This window comes from Mustela lutreola, chromosome 10, assembly GCF_030435805.1.
Source record: "Mustela lutreola isolate mMusLut2 chromosome 10, mMusLut2.pri, whole genome shotgun sequence".
NCBI classification, from domain to species: Eukaryota; Metazoa; Chordata; class Mammalia; order Carnivora; family Mustelidae; genus Mustela; species Mustela lutreola.
Window position 1 is genome coordinate 43947367 of NC_081299.1, and position 17862 is coordinate 43965228.

At 54.6% G+C, this 17862-nt stretch overlaps 1 protein-coding gene across 1 annotated transcript in view; it reads right to left on the bottom strand.

Annotated features, from left to right (window-relative positions):
* Window positions 1-5043: 5043 nt before the first annotated feature.
* DHCR24 (24-dehydrocholesterol reductase) overlaps window positions 5044-17862 on the bottom strand; it is a 30126-nt gene continuing 17307 nt past the window's right edge. Inside the window, exons 6-9 of the mRNA XM_059136330.1 lie at window positions 15141-15284; window positions 8979-9176; window positions 8556-8734; window positions 5044-7788 (exon numbers count right to left, since the gene is read on the bottom strand). Coding sequence (XP_058992313.1) covers window positions 7635-7788; window positions 8556-8734; window positions 8979-9176; window positions 15141-15284 — 675 coding nt within the window. The 3' untranslated portion in view covers window positions 5044-7634. The remainder of the gene's footprint in view (window positions 7789-8555; window positions 8735-8978; window positions 9177-15140; window positions 15285-17862) is intronic.

Here is a 17862-nt window from a genome sequence, read left to right on the forward strand (position 1 = left end):
AGGCTGGGAGGAAATATTTGCAAATCATAGATCTGATACAGGACTTATCTCCAGGCTACATATATTAGTCATTAAGGAAATGCAAATTAAAACCACAATGAGATACCACTACCCGCCTATTTAAAAAGCTAAAATTAAAAAGACTGACCATGCCCTGTGTTGGTGAGGATGTGGAGAACCTGGAACTCTCATACGTTGCTGGTGGAAAATGTAAAGTGATCCAACTACTTTGGAAAAGAGTTCGGCAAAAAACTAACTGCACACCTGCCACCTAATCCAGTCCCTCCTCTCCTGGGTATTTACCCCAGAGAAACGAGCGTGTAAATCCATACAAAGACTGAAATGTTCCCAACCACTTTATTTGTTTTGGCCGCAAACTAGAAAGAGCCCAAATGTCCAACAACAGGAGAACGAATGAACAATGGTGATGTGTCCACGCAAATTTCGAGCCTGACCAAATTCTGCAGTGGAACTATGTGCCGTTGACCAGATTAGAGTTTGGAAGAAAATAATTAACAATTAAGTGCAATACAGAATCCTAGATGGGATTCTGGAAAGAAAAGGAACATTTGTGTAAAAACGGGTGAGATCCAAATAAGGTCTGTGGTTTAGTTAATAACAGGGTGCTGATGTTAGTTTCTTGGTTTTGAATATTCTGCTGTGGTTATGTGGAAAACGCTAATGTTGGTGGGAGATGGGTGAGGCGGGCACAGGAACTCTATTTGGTCATTGCAACTTTTCCGTAAGTCTGTAATTCAAAATTTTAAAATAGTGAAGAAAAATATACATAATAAAACCTTTTTAAAATATTGCTTTACCTTTGGGGCACCTGGGTGGCTCAGTGGGTTAAGCATCCGACTCCTGATTTCAGCTCAGGTCTTGATCTCCGGGTCGTGGAATTGAGCCCCATGTCAGGCTCTGCATTGGGTGTGGAACCGGCTTAAGATTCTCTCTCTTCCCATCTCCTCCTGCCCCTCTCCATCCCCTGCCTGCAGGCATCCACACATGTGCACTCTCTCTCTCTCTCAAAAAAAAAAAAAAAAAAAAGAAAAGAAAAGAGAAGAAAGAAAAAGATTGCTTAACCTTATAGAATAAATACATTTTTTCAAATACAATTGTGAGCTGTCCCATTATTGACAATCACTGTCAGCATAGAGCAGGTTAGCAATTTTGGAATGCTTGCCTTTTGGGAAGAGAAACCTGTGTGACTTTAAATGAGGCAATTCCTTTAAGTCCTTTGTCTTGAGATACCCATGCCCTCCTCTGAGTTACAAAAGTCAGGCATGCTAAGAAGGGGCGCCCAGCCATAACGGAGTGGAAGTTTCTCTGGCTGCCATGGAAGGCTTCCTTTCTAGGGAAGGTTGGAAGTGCCACATTCCTGTGGCACTGAACACCCCCAGGACCTGTCCTCAATCTGACCAGTGGCGTTGGCAAACTCGCTCCTTGCAGGCCAGAACTCTGATGTGTATGTTTTACTCTGGCTTTGAGAGTTTCTCCCACATGATTTAATTCCCGCGGCCCACAATGGTAACCCGGTGACAGCACACACTTTCTTGGCTGTCCCCTTTTCTCCACCTATTGTTTTGTTTTCTTCACCACTCAAACGAACAGCTTGCGCTCCAGTCCTCGTCTCGGGGTCTGCTTCTGACCCAGACCCATACAAGCACTAACTAATGTATTTTTCCAGCATCTCACTGTGTCACCTTGCCAGACCGCTGGCTTGGGCATCTCACTTCGGAGACTACTGCTTTCCTCCTGTCTGTCCAGCTTCTTACACACATGCAAGACAGCCCCGTCCAGCCCAGGGCGGCCATGCCTGCAGAAGGGTCCTAGGGATGACTCCCAGCTGAAATCCGGTTTCCCTGTGACCTTTGCCCTTTTGTCTGGGCAGGGCTATAAGAGACAGAGAGCTGAGGTTTGCTCGCTGAGGAACCTCTGGGGAAGGGGGACAGGAGGTCGGGGCTCTTAGCTTTGTCCTTCTTGAACCAAAGTGCAAACCCTGTTTGCTATGTCAGACTAAAAACTTGGGAGAAAGAGAGGTCCACAGCAGGGGAAAGGTTTGCCCACCTTCAATTCCAGTTCCAACTCTTGCAGCAGTCCCCAAGAGACTGGGGTAAGCCCTCTGACACGTACATCTTATAAAAGTCACCTCAGGACCTGACATCTCCCTGGTTGCTTAGGAGGGTAGCAGTTTCTTCCAGTTGAATATGAAGTCCCAGCAACTGGCCCTGAGCAGGGCAAAAACTGCCTTTCCTAAGCCATGTTACCAGACCTGGGACTCCAGCCCCATCCTGCAACCTGGATCTCAGGTGACATAACAGTGAGTGGGCATCTCCCCTGGGCAGTCTCGTTGCAGCTAGGTAGCTGGTCGTCTAACACCCCTGCAGGATCAAGCCCAGCTGGCTTTTTGCAAGAGAAAACAGGCTCAGAGAAGGGACGAGTTTCCCCAGGTTGCACAGCATGTTCGCTTTAGCTAGCAGAGTTCATAGGAGGAGGATTTTCTTGGCTTTGTTAGGCTCTCTGTAACCGAGAGTGAGGGTGATAGGATTCCATCAGGAATCCTATCCAGTGCCTTGTACCTCGAGTTCACAGTGACCCCAGGCACAGCAGCCAGGCCAGATGAGAGGGGAAGCCTCTCATGTTCAGAGCTCACATCCTGAATCCTTGTGATAACGGGCTCCTCACTGCCTGCCCTGGGGCTCAGCAAGCCTGGCCCTTGCTGTTGGCCCTGCCATGGTCCTTTGGCCCTAAAGGGTTTCACCTTCTCTAACTTGACCCTTGGCACTCCATCCCTGAACCCACTAGGAGCCCACCCAGAGTTGCCTCATTGGGACATAAAGATGCTCCTATCACCCAGGAAATTCCAAGGAATTTAGGAGCTCAGAGTCGGGAATCAAGGTCAAAGGCCAAATATTAGAATCAAAGTTGTTCCTCGTGCTCTTATCACTTAGGAGATTACAAAGGATTTTTTTCAGGAGCCCCCTGCCAAGAACTAGGGATAGAGACCATTATATGTTTTTTCTATTACCTTGCAGTGTCCCACTAAGAAACTCATTCCCTGGGACTGCTCCCTAGGAAACCTCGTAGGGGAGGAGAGGTGATGGACAGAGCGGGATTCAGCTATTTTGGGGTCCGTTGGGTCAACGATCTTCACACTACCTGTCTTCAGCTGTTCAAGCTGCTAGAACAACTTACCATAGACTGGGTGAATTAAACTATTTACATGTCACAGTCCGAACCTGGCAAGTTTAAGATCAAGGTGCAGGTGGATCCCGTGTCTGGTAGGAGCCCTCCTCCTGGTTTGGGGATGGACATCTTCTATCCTCACATGGCAACAATCAAAGAGAGGCCTACGTCTCCGAGTCTCTTCTTCTGAGGACACTGATTCCATCACAGGGAGTCCACTCTCATGACCTGCTTACTTCCAGAAGGTTCCACCTGCCAATACCATGACATCAGGGCTTCCGCACACATGCCTCTAGCACCACCGAAATGCCCCTCCCTAGATCCCTAGAACTCCACAGAGCCTCACTGCTTTCTCAGAGCCCAGGCAGGCCCCTGAATGATTTGAGTAGTCAAGCAAGATGAAACCTGTAGACCATTTAATCATCAGGACAGAATTAGGAAACCTAGTTTAAAAATCAATCTACATTTCCCTTGCATAGTGTGAGTTTTCACACTACTAAGTCAAGTGTGGAAAACCAATGGTCACTACTCTGGCGTGAATGTGTGTGTGTGGACACCGTGTGTGTGGGCTGTGGGTCTGTTTAGGCAAGAGGGGCTCTGGTGGAGGGAGAGGCCTTGAGTCAGAGCCCAACGCTCCGTGCCTCCCTTCTCAGCAGATCATGCCGTGAACCCTGACCTCCCGCTACAGGTGAGGCCCAGCCGTGGGGGCTCATTGCACCATGCCCAGAGCTGGAGCCACTGTCTCAGCTGGGGCTGGCTAAGGCTCATTCCAGACTTCTGTGCTGCGAGGTGAGATACAGCTCTGTGCCCTTGTTGAATTCCATAATAGCATCCACGTGACCTTCAGGCGAATCACTTGACCTTCCTAGAGCTTCACTTTGTCGCTCGTAAAATGGGGGTGTAAGCCAACCTGCTTCTGGTAGAGGATAAAGATTCAATACAAGATGGTGTGTCGTGTGATATGTAAGGCTTAAGATACTAATTTTATTTCAAGGAACGTTAAATGTTTTTTCCCCTTTCAAGGAGAGTTCACAAAAATCCCAATTTGTGAGCCCGAATGACCAGAAATATCCTGAAGTGTTCTTCTAAACTTAGGATGGGACACTCTTGTCACACGTGTTTTAGGAAAATGTCTGTCATGTGTATCCACGTGTACGAACCTTAGCTCTTCTATCTCGGCTTTTAGGCCTGACAACCAACTCGGGTGACTTTAAGGGTCCTAGCAAACACTCCCAAGCAGTAGTCACTCAGCTACGAAGCTCGTATTTCTTGCTCCTGGAACAGACCAGGCCAGGGGTCAGGTGATGAGCAGCTTTACTCCTTCCAACGAGTGACCCTACCAAAGCCTATGGCCCGGTTGTCACTGGCATCCAGCTGAGGGCAAGTGCCCAAACCTTGTGGGAGGTCTTTCCCAATTCTGTTCACGTCTCCTGAAGACAGGAGACTCCTGAGTGCAGGGGAGGCTGGGGAATGCCGTTCTGGCAGCTTGAAGGAGGGGGTTTAGTGACCACGTGGACAAACCAGGGCCACAGCTCCTGATGACCACAACCAATGCCCTAAGAAGCTGTCCTCTTCCTGAGCTACAACCACCCCTCACCTGGGCCCTTCTCATGGGTCCCCTGGCTTCTAGTGGGATCCCACTTCCACCTACACCAGGTCACATGGACCAGCAGCGGAAGTCCCAAAACGGGGAAGATTGGCCATAATCTCCCGGCCCCACCAAAGCTGGCCCTCCCCCATGCCACCCTTCAGCCCTTGACCATTGGCATGCAGATCCAGAGGGGGGAACCCACTGGCAGTGAAGTCCATGCCTGACTTCATGCTGTGGTCCCCCAAACAGGAAACGACGAAGGCTGGTTTCCAGGTCACACTTTTATTTATACAGAAGCAGCAGCCGCGCAGCCATGGGGACATGTGGTGTTCTGGACAGCAGGCACGGCTCCTGCGCTGCCAAGAGCCTGCCAGGGGATGCTCGGGCCCTTCTCCTTGGTCCCCAGGGTCATGGGAAACGTAAAAGCCACACACCATGCACTGCCGCACGCATCCCCCACCCCTTCCCCTTCCATAATAGCTAAGGAAAGGATGCATCCTTCCGGCAGAAGAGACTGACTGCAATTCGGGTTCTACAGAAAACCCGCGTGCAGCCAGAGGAACTCGGGGCTCTGGAGGGGAAAGGCCTATTCCTTTACTTCGCACACACACTCACCCTGGAGCCAAGTGTCACTCCCCATGAAACCACCGCATGGATGGACAGGGATAGGGCCGGCTACAGGATGAAGTCTGTCGTGTGGCCTACCATGCTTGGGGGTCGGCCCATCGGGGCACCTGATGACGGGAACAGAACATAAACCTGAGGCTGCTGTGATCCCGAGACCTTCCCTTCCAAGCCCCAGTTTCCGGGTGAGGTCTGTGAAGAGCAGGATTTTGGTTTTTCTAGGACTAAGGGCGATAGAGGCTGTTAGCAGCTCTGGCTACCCTCCCAGTGGCTTAAGGAGGGGGCCCTCTGGCAGAAAGCCAGGGCCTTCCGGGCTGGGCCCCTCTGCTCGGGCTAACCATTCCTCCACAAGAAGCAGGATCATCAGTTTAGCGTCGAGTGAGAAGCGCAGGAGCCCACCAGGAGGGCAAAGGCCAGAATTCACACGCTCTGCAGACAAGCTGGAGAATGAGGTTTCTTATTTGTTTTTCTCATGCCCCCTCCAGAGGCCAAATGGGTAAGGGGAGGAGGGAGGGGGGTTCCTTTGCCTTCTGAGTGCCACGAATGTGCCCAGCACTCACAGGACCACACAGGGACGCCTGGCAGGGTGCTGGGCCCACGGGGGTATGGCCAAGCAACGTCGGGGAAAGCCTGGCTCCATCGGGATTCTGGCAACCGGCAGTGACAGGACGGACCCTTTCCTGAGAGCCACGGGTGTGCTTCTCCCAGAGTGTTGGGAGAGCTGGCCTTGGACTGAAGGAAGGACCTCACGTGAGACACAACCCCCATGTCCACGTGGAGGGTGGGTGAGGGGCTGCAGCTCGGAGATGACTCGCCCACAGTCGCCCGGCTTGCTGACAAGACAGCGGGGACAGAGCCTCCGTGGGGACAGAGCCTCCCCGTGCACAGCTCACGTGTGCTCTCTCTCTTAGCATGTCCTGCCAGGCAGAGTTCACTCCATCCTCGCTCCCTACTCGAACTTCTCAGGTGCTGGGTCCTCCGTAGAGGCCGGGCTGTTCTTCAGATGGGACTCGCAGAACCAAATAGGCTTTCATAAGTCGGGGAGGACCTAGGGAGACTCCCTTCCTTCTAGAAGGGAAACGGGGCTAATTTTCTCTGAGCTTAGGATTTGTAAGGCACTGAAATTAACTACAGCTGAGGGCGGGGGAGAACCAAGGGAGGAGTGGTTGGAGAAATCAAGCTGCTGGTCTTTTCTCTGGGCCCCACAGTGAGAATCTGCACCAAGTCTCCATTTACTTGCTTGGTGGGGTCCGCCCGCCACCCCCCACTGCATGCTGCAGAGCAGCGTAGAGGCACCCCCCTCGCCCCCGTAACTAGGCAGGCTCTGGGGACTGGAAGAGGCACGGAGGGTTGGGGAGCCAAGGACGGGCGCAGGTGCTCCGGCCCCAGTTCAGAGCAGGAGCCACTCTGCCTGGGCTGGGACAGGAGCCAGCCCTGAAACGTCTTCTCCGAGGACATGGTCCTCGCGGAGACGTGGGTGACGGCTGGGGTGGGTGTGTAAGCCTGAGCCGGAAGGAGAAGGGGCAGGGTGTCACCAAGGACGGCAGAGCGAACTCTGGACAGGGACCTGGCTTTGGCACAGCACACTGTGGGCCTGCCTGCCCTGTCTGTTGCCCTCTGGAGACCCGGGGGAGAGAGAGAGGCACCTTCCTTCCTTCTCTCTGTGAGGGGTGCTCCTGACCGGCTGAAGCAACAGCGGGGGCGACTCTGGACCGTCCCATTCACCCTGCCAACCAAATCTGGGCCCAGGTGACCTCATACGGGGCCCTCCTGGACTTGACGCTGAACCCACAGCTCGCCAGGCAGACATGGTGCTGAGTAGGAGGCCACAGCTGGCACAGTGGAATCCTCAGGGTCCCCGGTGAGACGGCCACCAGTCCTGGATGTTTACGGCCAGCCAGCAGGCAGGCACTGTGACCCCGTTTCAACAGATGGGCAGCTGGGTTCGGAGGGGCTGGGTGACCCGGCCAGAGTCACACAGCTCACAAGGGGCTGAAATGGAAATTGGACTTAGCAACATCTGACTCCAGAGCCCACGTCCTTTGCCCTCCACTCGGCTGCCCCTGGGAGCTGGAGCTAGCCATCGGGGCAGTCCGGGTGGGATTTCTGGAAGGGGTTCTTTCTGGAAGCATGGATCTGGGAGAGTAGCCAAGCTTGAGTGAAGAGAAGATGCCTCCTGGACCTGGGGACAGGGCCCCCCAACATGTCTGTCTATTTCCGGGCGGGCCCCTGCTCAGTGCCTGGCGGCCTTGCAGATCTTGTCGTACACCTCGGGGAAGGCGTCCTGGCAGCCGAGGCGTTCCCGTAGCCTGTGGTAGAGAGAGCCGTCGAACATCTCCCAGAACTCCTCCCGGCTCATGTAGCAGTCGGCATACAGCATCTGGAACCTGGGAAACACAGGAGGGTGAGGCTGCCCGGAGGGGAAGGGGCCCAAGAGGCCCCCGCTGGGTCCCTGACGGGCTGCAGGAAGAGCTCATGGAGGATTTCCTGTTTACCCCCTGCTGCCCAGGTGGGGTGGGGGCGGGCAGGAGTGCTTGCCCCCACATCCATCACCCCCAAACTTTGATCAAAGCTCTGTGTAGTCCGTTGCCCTCCACTGCTCAGGAGTCTCGGCATTCGGTCACCGTGGACTTGGGGATTTCACAGACCTGGAATCATACAGTACTCCTTTCTCCTGGTTTTTTCAGTCCGCATAACTATTCTGAGATGTGTCCACCTTAAGTCCATCAGGGGTTTGTTCCAGGCTGGTTTCGGAGCTATGCTGTCCTGGGCCTCTGTGTGTGTGTGGCTTTCAGTCACCGCTCCCTCCCTCCTCCACTGTGCTCTTCCAACTCCGAGCAACAGCCCAGAACCTATCTAAAACCACATCACCATGTACCCTGGGGCACGGAGCAGTGGTCCTGGGGCTCTGTGCCAAGCACCTGGGGGATGCTGGCGTCTTCATGGGAGGGGTGCAAGGAAAGGGGTGAGAAATCCCACTTGCAGACTTCCATAGGGTGCTTTCCAAACCAGAGGGTGACTGGGGCTCCAACACTCCCTTGGCAATCAGCAGGCCTGGCTCCAGGGGTGCCTGCCTTGACCTTCCTCTACACCCCCGGCAGGAGAGCCCTGGTGCTGGCGGCCTGGGAAGCATGCCACGCTCGGGGCCACTCACCCATGCACGCTTCGGACGAACTTCTCTAACTGCCGCATGCAGGACCTGGCTTCAAAGTGCTTCACACGTGGTTCCCCGTAGGCTCCAATGTCAACATAGAGCTCGGCCTCATCTCCCTTGGGGTGCACCAGGCCCGGCTGGCTGGGCAGGATGAACGGGCACAGCCAGATGGGGTAGACCTGGGTGGACCAGAGAGAGGGGCGTTGGTGCTTTTCCTGCAACAGGGGCCAGGGTCAGGGCAGGCCCATTCCACCCTTACCCAGGGACCCCTCCCTTTGTCTGCCCACTGCTTCACTCCCAATCCCTGAGGCTATGGCTGACGGCAGCAGCCCCCCATGCCTTCTCTCCTTTCAGGGCCATCACGGGACAGGCCCATTTCACAGCCAGGAACATTGAGGTCCAGGGCGTCCTGCCCCCGCTTACGTGGATGTCACTGTGGAAGGTGTGCACTGCCTGCGACAGGCATTTCATGGGCACCAGCATGTCCTGGACCACGTGGTGCTGCTCATACAGCTTGCGCAGGGTCTCGCCTTGGGTCAGCTTCAGGAGCGAGATCTTGGGAGGCACCATCCATCCAAAGAGGTAGCGGAAGACGGGATTGTTGCCAAAGGGGATGATGTCCTGAAAGACAAAGGTTGGCGATGGAGAGAAGGGCCAGCAGGGCTGAGGGTCCCATGGGCCAGGGCTCAGGTCCTCGCTCAGGGCTCCATGTGCACTCCTGTGTGCAGGGGAACAGTGGTGCCCAGGACTGGCCCAGCTGGGTCTGGGTTTGAGTCTCAGCTCTGGCCTGTACCTGCTGCGATGACCTTGGGCTAGTGACTTATTAATCTCTTTGGGCTTAGTTTCCTTATCTGTAAAATGGGACTGGAGGAAATAACGAAATACTGCCTAGAAGGCCTGTAGCCCAGTGCTAGGAGCAGAATAAGATCACTGTAATTGTGCTATGGAGGTCAGGGTGACTGGCACACAGAAGGCACTTGGTCAGTGGCTGATAAATAAATGTTACTGAACGAGAAGAGCAATTATGGGAGAGCTTAAGCAATTCCCCTAAAGTCACAGCCCAGGGCTGCTCTTATTGGCGGGGGCAGGGTGGGGGAGGAGGTCTGGCTCAGGGTCAGCCACGGGCCCACTGGTTCACAGTATCTCCCGAGGGGCCCCCTCGACTCCTGTGTAAAATGTGACGGCTCCCCACCCCTCCATGCACAAAAACAAACTCTCTGTCATCTTTCAAGGGCAAGCTTGACGGCTGGCCTCCAACTCCGGGCAGAACAACCCACTTCTCTCCCATGCCTGTGGCCCTTCACAGCCTGCCTGCCTCCTCCAACTCAGCTTCCCCAGAGACCCTGCTAAGCAGAGGCTGTCTTCCTCTTCTGTGCTCAACCCACCACCGGGAAGGAGCCCCCTCCCTCAGCACTGCTTCCGACATTGCCCCGTGCCACCCACCAGCTGGCCACCCTGCCCCGACAGCGCAGACTTCGGGTCCCTTCAGTCACTATCCTCCTCCCTTGCTCCAAGCTTGTCTTTGGGACTAGAAAGGAATGCTCTTGGCTTCAAGAGGGCTACCCCATTCTTTTTTTTTTTTTTTTTCTTAAAGAGGAGTGACCTTTTTTTGTTTTAAGATTTCATTTATTTATTTCAGACAGAGAGAGCGAGCACCTGCGTATGAGCTGGGGAAGGAGCAGAGGGAGAGAGAGGAGCAGATTCTGTGCTGAGTGCAGGGCCAGAGGTGAGGCTCCATCTGACGACCCGGAGACCAGGACCCGGGCTGAAATCGAGGGTCAGATGCTCCGCCGACTGAACCACCCAGGTGCCCCCGAGGACATTCCTTTATTCATTAAATAATTACGAGGTGCCTATGAGGTCTGGTATGAGGTTCCATGCTGAGTGCTGGGGATACCAAAATAACTGAGACATGGTCCCTACTCCTGAGGAGTTGAAGAGACAGGCCACACACAGGACTACAGTGGGGGAAGAGCTAGGACAAACAGACGCAGGGCCCACAGCAGACTAGGGGTCGGGGTAGCTTCCCAAAGGAACCCAGGTGCCAAGCTTTGCAAGCGAGTGACCCTCCCTCCTCTCCCCTGGGACGAGCTCTCCGACTGGCAGCACACTCCTACGAGGGAGGGAACCCTCTGCGCCTGGCCCTGCCTGGCTCTGCGATCCAGGCACCTGCACGGACGCTGGCACATGACCTGAGGACACTGTGTAGCTTGGCTTTTATTGTTTCCTTGCTTGTTTTTGGAACAGCCACACACACCCACAGTAGAAATCCCAGCCATCCAAAGGTCAGGCCGCCTCTCACATCCTCCCCGTGTACCCCCTAGTCCTGACCCCACTTCATTCTTCCCCAACTCAACTTCTGTCCCCCAGAGGCAGACGTTGTTAGGAATGATCTGTGTCCCTTCCTAGAGACACTCGCTGTGTTGACGCGCGGGTGGGCGTAGAGACCGACAGCTCACAAGCGGCGGCATCTCACAGCCTTGTGCTTCTTCCCTCCTCCTGTGCCTCGGTGCACAGCCAGCCAGCACACGCTTGGTCGTGGGTGCCACCCCTGCTCTGCGGGGACCCTCACACCACAGCTCCTGGGACAAACCTGGTCCACGAATAAAGCCCGGCTAGGACACAGCCATGCCCCCGCATTTCCATGCTGTCTGTGGCTGCTTCCAGGCTGTAAGGGCAGAGTGGCCTCTGGAGAGACCTCATGGACCACAAATCCCTAATGGTCATTTGGCCCTTTCCAGCGTGCTGATCATTGCCCTCCTGTGTGGATGGACCCCGCTGATTTAAGCAGTTCTGTACGGATGAGCATTTAGAGGATTTCCAGACCATTCCAGTGAGTATCCTTTCTACATGTGTCTTAGCCTAAATTCCTAGAAGTGGAAAATTCTGGTTCAAACCCTGTATGCCATTTTAATAGGTTATCTCAAGAACGGGTTACAGGGCACATGCTCCCATACGACACCAGGGGGCGCTGTTTCCCCACGCCCAGGCCAAGCAGGGTTGTCAAACTTCTGCCTCGTGGCCACCCTGCAGGTGAAAGCTGGGACTCTGGCAGTTTTGTTTGGCCTGGCTTTAATAGAGTGAGAACAGTCATCTCTCTCACGTTTAAAAGCCATTTATATTTTTCTCTTTAAAACAGTTGTTAGCCAGAAGTATCAGCTAGAACCATTCCTTTTCCAGAATCTCAACTCAGAAAAGTTCATGTGTTTAACAGTGAGCCCCGCCCTCCTCCTTTCGCTCCTGTCTGCCCCATGATTCATCCCTCTGCCTCTGAGTGACCTCAGGCCCTGTGTCCCTGGCTTCAGTTCCAGTCTCTTGCTCTCATCTGCCTTTGCCATTTACCTGTGTCCAGCCTGCTCTGCTCTGTGGGATCCCATGACAGATCCAGGGGGCCTGGCCCGAGCCGGGACCCCACGCCCCAAAGGCAGGCCCCATGGCAGTCAAAGAAACCTGAACCACCAAGAACCCTATCTAACACTTCCTCCTGGTGCTACTTCCCTGTATTAGCCAACCACTTATGCTGGCTGGAAAGGAGGATGGAATAGGGAAGGGAAAGAGGGGGCTGCCCAGAGTTCTCTTTCTCTTCAGTCCTTCCTTACCCACCAGTAAGCCACACTAGAGTGTTGGTAGAATGGGAATGTTACCAGGAAGGGAGATAAACACAACTGAGGTAGTTTCGTGCGGTATCTCCACTGGGCCACTAGGAATGAAACACAGTCATGTGAAGAGCTCAATACTCCCTATATTTCTATTTCTGAAGGGATGAACAGTAAATTCGTTCCAATAATTTAAATTAGTTTCTTGGGGGTCACCTGGGTGGCTCAGTGGGTTGAGCCTCTGCCTTTAGGTCAGGCAATGATCCCAGGGTCCTGGGATAGAGCCCCGCATCCGTCTTTCTGCTCAGCAGGGAGCCTGCTTCCCCCACCCCCTGCCCTCTTTCTGCCTGCCTCTCTGCCTACCTGTGATCTCTGTCAAATAAATAAATAAAATCTTTAAAAAAAATTATTTTCTTTACTTAGAACATTAAATAGCAAATTTAAGAGGGACCCTGGTAGTATCTTTGACAGTACTCTTTCCCTGCTTTTTGCACTGGGCCCTGCAGATCACGTGGCTGGCCTTGACACCCACATATTGCTGATTAACTGAACTGGGTGAAGGCAGGCCTGGCCCCGGAGTGACAGGATTGGACGAGAGGTTCAGCACCTGTGGCTGATTAAAGGGTGGATTCAACACGGAGGAACCAAGGTGGAGGGCTGCCTGAGGGAGGAGGAGTTCACCCCTGGGGAGGGGGTAAAGGCATGTACTTGACATCGCCTTCTTTGTAGAAGTCTGGGCTTCTGCAACTCTACTGTGGTGGATGCTGTGGTGCTCCGCCCGGATGCCCTGTGTGCAAATCTCAGGTGTAAGACACCCATCCTACCAGATTCTTCCTTTCACCTCGGGCAGGACAGCCAGTGCTTCACGGCACATAAATAGAAGACAAACCTCATTATGAATCCTAGCTCTGTGGTTAAAAAAAACAACACCACCAATTCTTACTCCTGAAACCAATACTACACTATAATGTTAACTAACTTGAATTAGAAAAAAACAACAAAACACTCACAAATGCTTTGCTACTCCTTTCTTCAAAGAGGTGCAGCGTGATTTGCCTCGCCCTGATGTGGGCTGTACCTGCTCTAACAAGCGGCGGGTGGCAGGGCTGGCGGAATGTGAGGAGACGGGCCCTGTAAGGCATTGGGGCTCCTCCTCGGTCTCTCTCCTGGACAGCTCCCGCTGCCCAGTCCTGAGGACACTTGAGCAGCCCACATGGCGAGGAACAGAGGCCTCTTGTTAACAACCGTGTGAGAGAACCTTCTGGAAAATAGATCATCCCCTCGCAAGCCTCCGGATGACACTGGACTACAGCCCTGAGCTGGAGCCACCCACACCCGCCACCACCCGCCCAATCCCTGACAATCAGAAAACTGTGAGATAACAGAAAATAATAAAAAGAAACAGTTGTTTCAATCTTCTAACTTTGGGATAGTTCATTATGCAGCAAGTTATAATTACACTTGATCTCTTTCTGAGTTGTGTTACTTTGGACAACCTAAGCCTCAGTTTTCCCCATCTGTAAAATGGAAAAGAACAAGGACCGACCCTCCTGGGGCTGTTAGGAAGTTTGAGATAATGGTGTATGTTTGGCGTAACAGCTAACATGTAAAGCGAAGACTCTGTCCTATCGTTACCTTTCCCATGTTCTTCTCGGGGTCCCTTGCTGGTCCTCTTTCTTTTCCTGTCCCCTAAATCATCTTCTTGCTCCTGACAAAAGCACACCTCCCACAATCCTAGCACTGCTCTTAGCAAGCACAGAGAGGGAACCAGGTCTTTGGCATTTGGCAAAATGCCCACCACTGACAGTGGCCAAGGGAGCTCACCTGGGGGGGGCGGGTCCCACGCTCCCAGGTGCTGATGAGCCCTCCACCCCCCAATCCTCCAACCCCTCACCACAGCCCCACCACTTCGGCCTGTGAGACGTGGCCCAGAGTTAGGACAGATCATCTTCTCCTAGGAGACGGCCAGCTCTAACTCCTTCATGCCCGTCAGCCCTGTCTAACCTGGTCGTCACAGGTTCCAGGTGCCCAGTGACCTACCTACCACGATGCAACACGTCTTACTCTGACTCCACCCGGCCCTGTCCCCTTATCTCCTAAGCTGTCCTCTATGTCCTCGTGGTGTGAATCAGCAAAGCCCCTCTATCCTCAGTCTCTTCGCTTGACGTTGTCTCCGTCTGCCTGCTCTTAGCTGGGCCCTGGCTGGGCCCTGCAGGTCTCACGGCCATCATTTCCTCTCCCAGACCGTCTGGGGTGGGTGGAGGCGGGGGGCGGGGCAGCGGCTCCTGCTACCTCCTCGCTGCTTCCGGCTTGCTGTTCCTCTCCTCAGCAACTTTGGTGCAAGTTGCACAACATGACCAATGCACTAAATACCACTAAATGGTACACTTTAAAAGGTTACTTCTAGGTTACAGGACATGGAAAAAAAAGAACGCAGGTAGCATCGTTGAGGACCCATGCTCTGGCTCTTCCTCTGCCTGGCTCATCCTCCATCCCCGCCCCCACCATGTTCAGGTCCCTGTGCACAAGTCACCCCCAGAGAGGCCTTCTCTGTCGCCCCTCTTTAAAATGTCACTGCACCTCACCCCTCTACGCATAACAGCAAATTCTTGCTCACCTTTCAAGGCCAAGCTCGACGGCCACCTCTGACCTTAGACAGAATGAGCCACCTCCCCTTCTGGTTCCTGTGGCCCATCACTGTGTCAGGGCGTGTCGGCTTGGTCAGGCTACTGCACCTCAAGGGCAGAGCACATGTGTGTGCGCCCAAGCACCTGACCCGCGCCCCAGCATGTAGCAGCCGCTCTGGGACAGGCTGCTGTGTCCAAGTGAAAGCGGTCTGCTCCCCTTAGAAGGAGAGGACTGTGGTGTCATGTCCACGGGCACTCCCGGTCCTCGGGACACGGCTGATCTTGCCCTCAGGGAGGGAGTGCGGCCACCGTGCCAGCTGCCCTGGTTCCCTGCCCAGCCGGCTGGGAAACCCAAGCCTCACCTGGAGCTCCCAGAAGATGCTGCGCGTGTGGCGGTGGTAGTAGTGTCTCAAGGGAATGTACTCCAGGCCCTCCCGGTTCGTCTTCAGGTAGTTCTCCACGTGCTTGAAGAACCAGGGCTTGTAGTAGTTGCCAATGCTGTTCAGCTGAAATAACAGAGGGCGTGGTGTCAGCCCACAGACGAGGGCTGGACGCTGTCGGGCCGGAACAGTGATACCTGGCTTTGGTTCAGCACCCCTGGCCTTTCCAAAGCTCTTGTGTCTGTCACCACCCTTGGGAGTCCTGAGAGCCCGGGGAGGCTGGGCACCACGGGCACTCTCTCGCAGACAGAGAGAGGTGTGCCCAGGGCTGGCAGCTGCCAAAGGTCTAGAGAGCAAAGCCACCCCTCCCCCTCAGGGACAGAACCCAGAGGGACGCCTCCCCTCCCACCGCCCTCACCAGGTCCCGTGGCCAGCAACACTAACTGACATGGCACTTCCCCTGCCGAGACCAAACCCCACGACCCTCTGGGTGCCGTCTCCGGGCAGGCAGCTCCCCCACCCCCAGAGGAAGCTAATGCTTCCTGGCACCAGGCCCCCCGGCTTCCAATGCCTAAATCTGATAATGAGACAGCCTTCAGTCCCAAACGGTTTAGGACTTCACCTGCTGGGGGCCCCGGCCTGACTTAGCCTCTCTGGGGCTCAGGGTCCTCTGCATGGAACGAATTCAGGGCAGGTGCCTTTGAAGAGAGAGGCAGAGCTCCAAAGCTGGGGCCAGACACTGGCCCCTGTCACCCACTGGCTCTGTGATCTGGGGCCGGTCCCTCTCTCAGCCTCTCGTTTCACATAGAAAATGGCAATAAAACTATAGACTACAGGGGAGAGATTCTGTGCCTATCAGAACTCACACACACACGCTGCAGACACTTAGGCCCCACATCAGACCACCTTCCTGGGGGTGGGAGAGGCTCCCGAGTTTGATGGGGCAGGTGAGATCACACCCAGCTGGGCAGCAGCACAGGGTGAAGGGGGAGCCGAGAGCAGCGGCCACGTGGCAGAGGCCAGATGCTGCCGCGGAACCACTGGGGAGGTAAAGGCAGGGCAGAGACAAGATGAGCTTTCCCAGAGTAGCTCATGGTGGAGACTAATCACACCAACATGCTCCTTCACGGCCGGCACTGGGCACTGTGTCCCTTTCATAACCTTGCAAGTCAGAACTGTCCTTGTCTCCCCAAGGAGGAGGAGGCGGAGAACCATTAGGGTTGAACAGAGCGCCCGAGGCCACACGGCTGCCGAGGGGCAGGGCAAGGACTCGAGCCTGTTCCACGCTGCACAACGAGGCCAGGGCTGGGCAGCGGGGAAGTTGAACCATGCGCTCTGGAATGTGAGCATTATTAAAGCAAAAAAACAGAACAATCACTATTTTCTCCCGATTCCAAAAACAAAGTAAACGCCTCGTCGGAACTTCAAATGCTGCAGAAACATGCAACTTGGCAGGAGAGACCTTGCAGTCTCATGCTCCAGCGAAACTACTAACACCGATGTGTACCCAGGAGGTTTTCTTCTCTGCGTGTTCACATGGTTTTATAAACATGGGATTGTCCTGCGCAGTTTGCGGACTCGCTTGTCTTACAACACATGGGGCTGGTGCTGGGCAGGCCACTCTGAGCCCTGCTTTCAGTACTGGCAAAATGGAGCTATTCCCAGCCCTGGAGTGGCTGCAGAGACCAGAAAAGTTGACGAGGAAGGGCCCACCATGACGCCTACCCCCTGGGCACAGCGGTTAGTTCCCAGCCCTCTCCCCGTACCCTCTCCCAGGAGCCTTTGGCCCCATCTCAGGGAACAACACTCCAGCCCCTCTGGGTGTCCCCTCGTGCAGAAGGCCACTACGCTGGCAGGAATGTGGGGCCACGAGGTGCCAGGAAGCTGGGCTAAAGAGCCTGTTGGTGCAAGTCTGTTTGAGCGTGGCTAGCTTGGCAGAGCAAAGGACATTGTGTGCTGGCCTCTGCCCGCTGGCACAAGGACAGTGAAACCCAGCAGGAGCAGAGCCACCTGATCTAACCTGTGCACACCTGGCTGTGGCACCAGCTGCATAACGGAATCGAGGCTGGGGCGTACCTGGGTTCAGGTGCTCCCCGTGCTCCTCGGACTCAGTAGGAACCTTCATACCGACAAGCCCAGGAGATGCTAAAGAACCCAGATTGTGTGTCTCCCTCAGGGCTCAGGTCCGCTATGGCAGCCAGGTGGCCCCGTGAGCTGCAGGTCCAGCCTGAGCATGCCACTCCTTAGCTCTGGGCCTCCCCTATACATGGGAGTGGGCTGCCTCTCCCAGCGGCTCCTCTGGGCCTGCAGAGGGCCCATCCCAGGGCCGGACACACTGGACAATTTCTGAGCAGCCCCCCCAAGAGGGCTGTTTGGAAGACATGCTCCTCAAATGAGCTGTTCATACGTCTAATGCATCTGCCACTCTCTTCCCCCAGCCCTGTTCCTGATGGGTGTCAGGACACTTTGTTCAAGTCTGCAGCCTGGGCACCCAGCCCCTCTCCCACTGATACCAGGTGAACCTTGGAGTGAGACCTTGGTCTTTTAGGGCAATAAGGGAATTGGTTATGGTGTTCCAACGTTTAACAAGTTATAGAAAGCCTGCTGCCCAACTATAACCTTAGGCAGCATCTAATAGAGCCAAGAGGTCCCCAAAGAGCCAGTACAGTGTGGGAGGAGTACAGGGAGCGGCCCCTCTAAGGGA